The sequence below is a fragment of the Cupressus sempervirens genome, chromosome 1 (genome assembly GCF_028749045.1).
Source record: "Cupressus sempervirens isolate cs-2001-9-10 chromosome 1, ASM2874904v1, whole genome shotgun sequence".
Lineage (NCBI taxonomy): Eukaryota > Viridiplantae > Streptophyta > Pinopsida > Cupressales > Cupressaceae > Cupressus > Cupressus sempervirens.
In genome coordinates this window covers 727,890,503-727,896,055 of record NC_143118.1, presented here as the reverse complement: position 1 = coordinate 727,896,055, position 5,553 = coordinate 727,890,503, and the positions used below count along the sequence as shown (strand labels likewise).

Below are 5,553 nucleotides of genomic sequence, written 5' to 3'. Positions count from 1 at the left end.
AGCAGTGGTTGAAGAGTCAAGAAGGAATGCCAAGATGATCAAGAGTTTCAATTCAACTAGTCTTGCTATTATTCCAAAAGTTAAGCAACCAACTTCTTTTGTTGACTTTAGGCCTATCTCTTTATGCAACATGATTTATAAATTGATTACTAAAGCTATATACATGAGGTTGCATCAATTTATTCATCATATCCTTTCTTTAGATCAAGGTGGTTTTGTGCTAGGAAGAGAAACATGGGAAGATGTTGTTGTTGCACATGAGACTCTTCATTCTATCAATTCTCATAAGTTGTCTAGTTTTTTGATCAAGCTTGACATGATGAAGGCTTATGATAGGGTAAGATGGTCATTCCTCTTTAAAGTTATTTCCAAATTTGGTTTTTCAGATAAGTGGTGCAGATGGATCAAAAATTGTATTTCTGGTGCTTGGTTTCCAGTCATTATTAATGGAGAGTCAATTGGGTTTTTCCCCTCTTCTCAAGGGATTCGTCAGGGTGATCCACTATCTCCAGTTTTATTTATTCTTATGCCTGATGTTTTTAGCATATTCATCAATAGATCTTCACAATTGGGCTTATGGCAAGGAATTTTGATTCCTCGTACATCTATTACAGTTACCCATTCCCTATTTGCTAATGATACTCTTCTTTTTGGTACATCAAATGTAAAGGAAGCTAACCATATTAAATATGCCTTGGATCTATATTCAAAAGTTTCTGGTCAGAGAATCAATGCCAAAAAATCCAAAATTTTCATTTTCAACACTAATGATGGAATAATTTAGAGGATTTCTTCAACTTTGGGTTTCCTAGTGGATCACCTCCCATCTATTTATCTTGGAATTCCTTTTTTTATGGGAGCAAAAAAGACAAATTTTTGGCTTCCTATCATTGACAGAATTAGGGCTAGGATCTCTACTTGTAAAGCTAGATGGTTATCTTTGTCAGGCTGTATTTTGTTAGTTAAAGCTGTCCTAACAACTATTCCAAACTATTACTTGTCAATTCTCCATGCTCCCTCTTCTACAATTTTGCAAATTCAAAAGATTATCAGAGACTTTATATGGAAAGGATATTTGTTAGATGAAAAGAAGCTTCCTCTTGTTTCTTTTCTTGAAATGTCTCATGATAAGACATCTAGGGGTGTGGGGTTGCATGATATTGCTACTAGAAATAAGGCTTTTTGGGGCAAGCTTGTGTGGCAAATGTATACAAAATCTCATGCAAAATGGTGTTCAATCATGCAAGGAAAATACATAGATTCTCCAAGTCCTTCTAGAATTTTTACTGTGTCTAATCCTCCTTTAGGTTCAGCCATATGGAATTTTATGATCTCTTCAAAGGATATTGTTTGTAATTATGTTACTTGGGAAATTCACAGTGGAGAGAAAGTAAAGTTTTGGGAAGACTCATGGAATGGATCTCCCCCTCTATGTAGAAAAGAAAAGTTGGATGAAGCATGCCAAGTCCTAAAAGCTAAGTGGGGCTCCTCTTTTTGGGACTATGTTTTAGCTATTGAAATTCATTCAAGAAGGGTTCTCTGGAAAGAACCTCCAACACATCTTCTTAGATAGCCAAGTATCCTTTCCTTGAGGGACTCTCTGACTAAAAGAATTGCTTTTCTTTCTAATAGGGAAGATATAGTTATATGGGCCCCAGCCAAAGGTGGTGATTATTCAATCAAGGAAGGTTATTATGGTCTTTGACAAGCATATAATTCAAGCAAGAAGTGTAGAGCTTTTTCTTTTTGTTGAAACTCCACTGTGTTGCCTAAGGCTAGATGTTTTGCTTGGCTAGCCCTTAGAAAAAGAATACTCACCAGTGAACAGTTGTCCAAGCTAGGTATTGCTGAATCTTTTATTTGTAAATTATGCAACAAGGAGCTAGAATCTATAGATCATCTTCTTCTCGAGTGTCCCTTTGCTTATGAGTGTTGGTTTTTTGTCTTGAACAAGGTTCAATGCTCTTTACCGTTGCCAAATAGTCTTTGGAACCTATTTCAATCTTGGCCAGTTCTATTCTCAAGATCTCTATTTTCTAGTATTTGGAAGTGCATCCTAGCTACTGTGGTGTGGGCCATCTGGTGGGAACGTAACAAAATCATTTTTCACAATGAAAAATCAAACCTAGAATCTGTTCTAGATGGGATTGAGAATGCAATTTTAGAAAGAGTAAATGCAAATATGTTCAATTGTATGAATAATATTTTAGTTTCTACTTGGGATTATCTTCTTCTAAAACTCTGGAAACAAATTAAGTTACCTCCAGGTTTCTTTGCAAACTAGAATTCTAATCATCAATCTTATTGGCTTCATGTAAAATGGTCTCCCCCCTCTAGAAATTTTCTAAAGTTAAATTTTGATGGTTTCTCTCATGGGAACCCTGGTAAGTCAGCATTGGGTGCTTGTATTAGAAATTGGCAAGGTGAAGTAGTTGCAATCAAAGCAGATGTTTTACCAATTGGTACTAGCAACCTTGTAGAAGCTCAAGCCCTATTGGAAGGTCTAATTTTGGCAAAGAGATGTAATGTTTCTACCATCCATATTGAAGATTCTCAGGTAATTATAAACTCTTGTCTCTCATGATCTTCTCATACTTGGAAACTAGCCTATATCCTTCAACAATGTTGGGATTTAATTGATTCTTTTCAAGCTACTTGTTTCTCTCATACTCTAAGGGAGGACAATAAACTAACTAATTATCCAGCTAATCTTGGTTGTGAAGGGTCCATATTTGAATCTTGTCATTCAGAGATTATTTTTTCAAAATTCCCATGCTTAGCAGAGTGCCATATTTAAGACACAAAGAAGATGAATGAAGCTTAATAGAAGCTATTACCATATTTGATAGACACTTGGCTATTAGCTTGCACATTCTTTGTGCATGTTCACAAATGCTCCAATTTGACAGAAGGTTCAAAGCTCTCTTGATTTTGGTTAAATCTTTGAGAAGGAGAGGTTTATTGGCATAGTTCGACCCTGATCATTGTTGAGTATTGTATATATCATATTTTGGGTACTCTTGCTTAGTACAAAGAAATTGTATTTTGTTGTAGCTATGCCTGGTATGACATATCAGCTTTTAACACTTTTGTATTTCAGCAATGATTTAGAGTTTTCTTGCTAGTTCTTTCTCTGATGAGCCCTTGAACTAGTTCATTAATAAATATATTATATAAGTGCTATGTCACTTTTTATTTTAGAAAAAAAAACAAGAGGAACTGCTCTCCAAATATGAGTATTGTTGACTACTCCTATTGATTGAGCATCACATTACTTCCTTTTATTAGAACAACTTAAACATCATACATTAAGACTTGATTTGTAGACTAAAAGTGTTAATAATTGAAATTTACTTATGTTCAGAAGCTCAATTTCTTCCTTACTGTTTGATGTTTAAGGGTGACCTGTTTTACTTGCATATTTGATACAATATTCGATAATGATATGCTAGACATATAGCTTTTGTAGTTCTTATTCTCAATATAATATCTTCATTCTATAAATGTTGGTGCCAAACTAAAAGTGATGTGATCTTGCACATATAACCAAATTTTCTCTAACATTAATTTGTTTATTTTGTTTATGGAAAGAAACCCTAACCGGTAATCTAAGAGCGTAAGCTACGTCGACCGAAGGGTAGGCGCGATCACAATTATGGAGCTTATATAAAAAGAACTCCGTCAGACTAATTCGCCCTACAAAAACGTAAGTGGAATATGTGTGTAAGCTTACAAAACTCTATATAACGCTGTCAGAGACAATTTAGTGTGATGGTGAAATTTATAGCAATGGAAATCACTAACCCTAATGTCTCCCACCGGATTGACAATTTTGTGCATCAATCTTCCCCTCCCAAAAAGAGATACAACGTTTTCATCAATCACCGCGTAGCCGACGTGAAAGAAACCCTAGCGAGCCTCATTTATCACAATCTCCAAAACAAGGGCTGCAATGTCTTCTTAGACAAGAAGTCAATTCAAGTGGGAAGGAGAATACCCAAATCTATAGAGGAGGCAATCCGCACATCTTGGGTGCACGTAGCCATTTTCTCCACCAACTATGCAGAATCAACATGCTGCTTGAAGGAACTCTACCTTATTCTCAAAAGTGGAGCACCAATAGTTCCTATTTTCTTTGGAGTTCAGCCTTCTGAGCTCCATATGAAAGATGAAGGGGGAGATTACGCTCGAGCTTTCCAGGTGCACAGGACACTGGGAAAATCAAGCCTGAAAAGCTTGAAAAATGGAAGAAGGCTCTAAATAAGGTTTCACGTATAGAGGGCTTTATTTTTAAGGGGCAATTGTTAAATCCACACTCTTGAGTACTGTTGACTAATACTATATTATAGATGCACAAAAATTGTCTTCCTTGAGAGAAACATGAACGTTAGCTTTTCTATCCTCATCTTTAATGTTTTTTGAAAATCTCTTTAGAGCACCTAGGCTACTTTGCTTCTTATGATGTAAAGTGTATTTTATTAATAGTTATTCTGTTGTGTTTATCACGGACCAAGGAGATCTGCTGGAGGAAATTGCAACAACTGTAATTGAATATATTAGCGCTTCCAATCGTCTCAAACGTTAACATCAATGTTCCATTGAATGGAACCGCTGATGTTATGCAGAATTTCATGTTTTTAAGATAATTGGAAGCGGGTGACAGTATTACGCAGATGTTATGTGAATAGTCGCGTCTAGATTGTAAGCCATGAGAAGTTTGACTTTCTAGATCCTCGTGCTGAATGATTTTCTTATTTCTATATATGCATATAGTCCTTTCGTTTTATGTTTCCTTCGTGTCATAGCCCATTTCTTTTTAACCAATAAATCGCTATTGTTATTGCCACTTGGAATTATTTAACAATTCCTTCTCTTTTATTAAACTAAAATAAAATCATTCTGTTATGTCAATGTAATTAGCTATTTTATCGGTGCTATGGAGAAGTTGGTAAATCTACCATGTTTTGGATAATGAGGAATATGTATTCTGGAATAGAAAATGGGGCTACATATTCATGTTCTCTGTTTGGTTCAGCCAATATTTGATGGGAATTCAGGGACCCCAAAATTTATGTTTTCTAAAATTTAAAAAATGTGGATTAGGAATACGTATTCCAATAACACCTATTTGGGTGGAATTGCAAACCCCATTTTTGAGCCAAAATTGGTATACGTATTCCTATTTTAGTTCGTATTCCAATTCCATTTTGGTGCATCCAAATGAAAAATTCAAAATTTTAAGAATTTACATATGCCTATTATGCTTGTATTCCCGTTGCCAAATGGGCTCTAATTTTTTGTTTAGTTTTTCTATGCCTATGGGTTCAGTCCTCAATTTGCGAAAAACATTTAAATCCAGTAGAAAGATTGGTTATGTATCTAATCGGTATGATAGCATGAAAAATATGCCTTCAGATGAGATTAACCCAGATATATCCCAACTTCGTAATCCAAAAATTCATAACTATGAGAAATACAAATTAAATTTAACTTAATCTCACAACCCTAACCGTAAAAACTTTGCTTAGCACATGAAGGTGCCAAGTGCCAGTT

At 35.1% G+C, this 5,553-nt stretch overlaps 1 protein-coding gene across 1 annotated transcript; it reads left to right on the top strand.

The window, feature by feature from the left end:
• Positions 1-3,789: 3,789 nt before the first annotated feature.
• On the top strand, positions 3,790-4,585 carry LOC149579997 (putative 2' cyclic ADP-D-ribose synthase BdTIR). The gene is made up of 2 exons (XM_089802934.1): positions 3,790-4,253; positions 4,486-4,585. The coding sequence occupies exons 1-2, from the start codon at positions 3,790-3,792 to the stop codon at positions 4,583-4,585; spliced, it is 564 nt and encodes a 187-aa protein (XP_089659060.1).
• Positions 4,586-5,553: the final 968 nt, after the last annotated feature.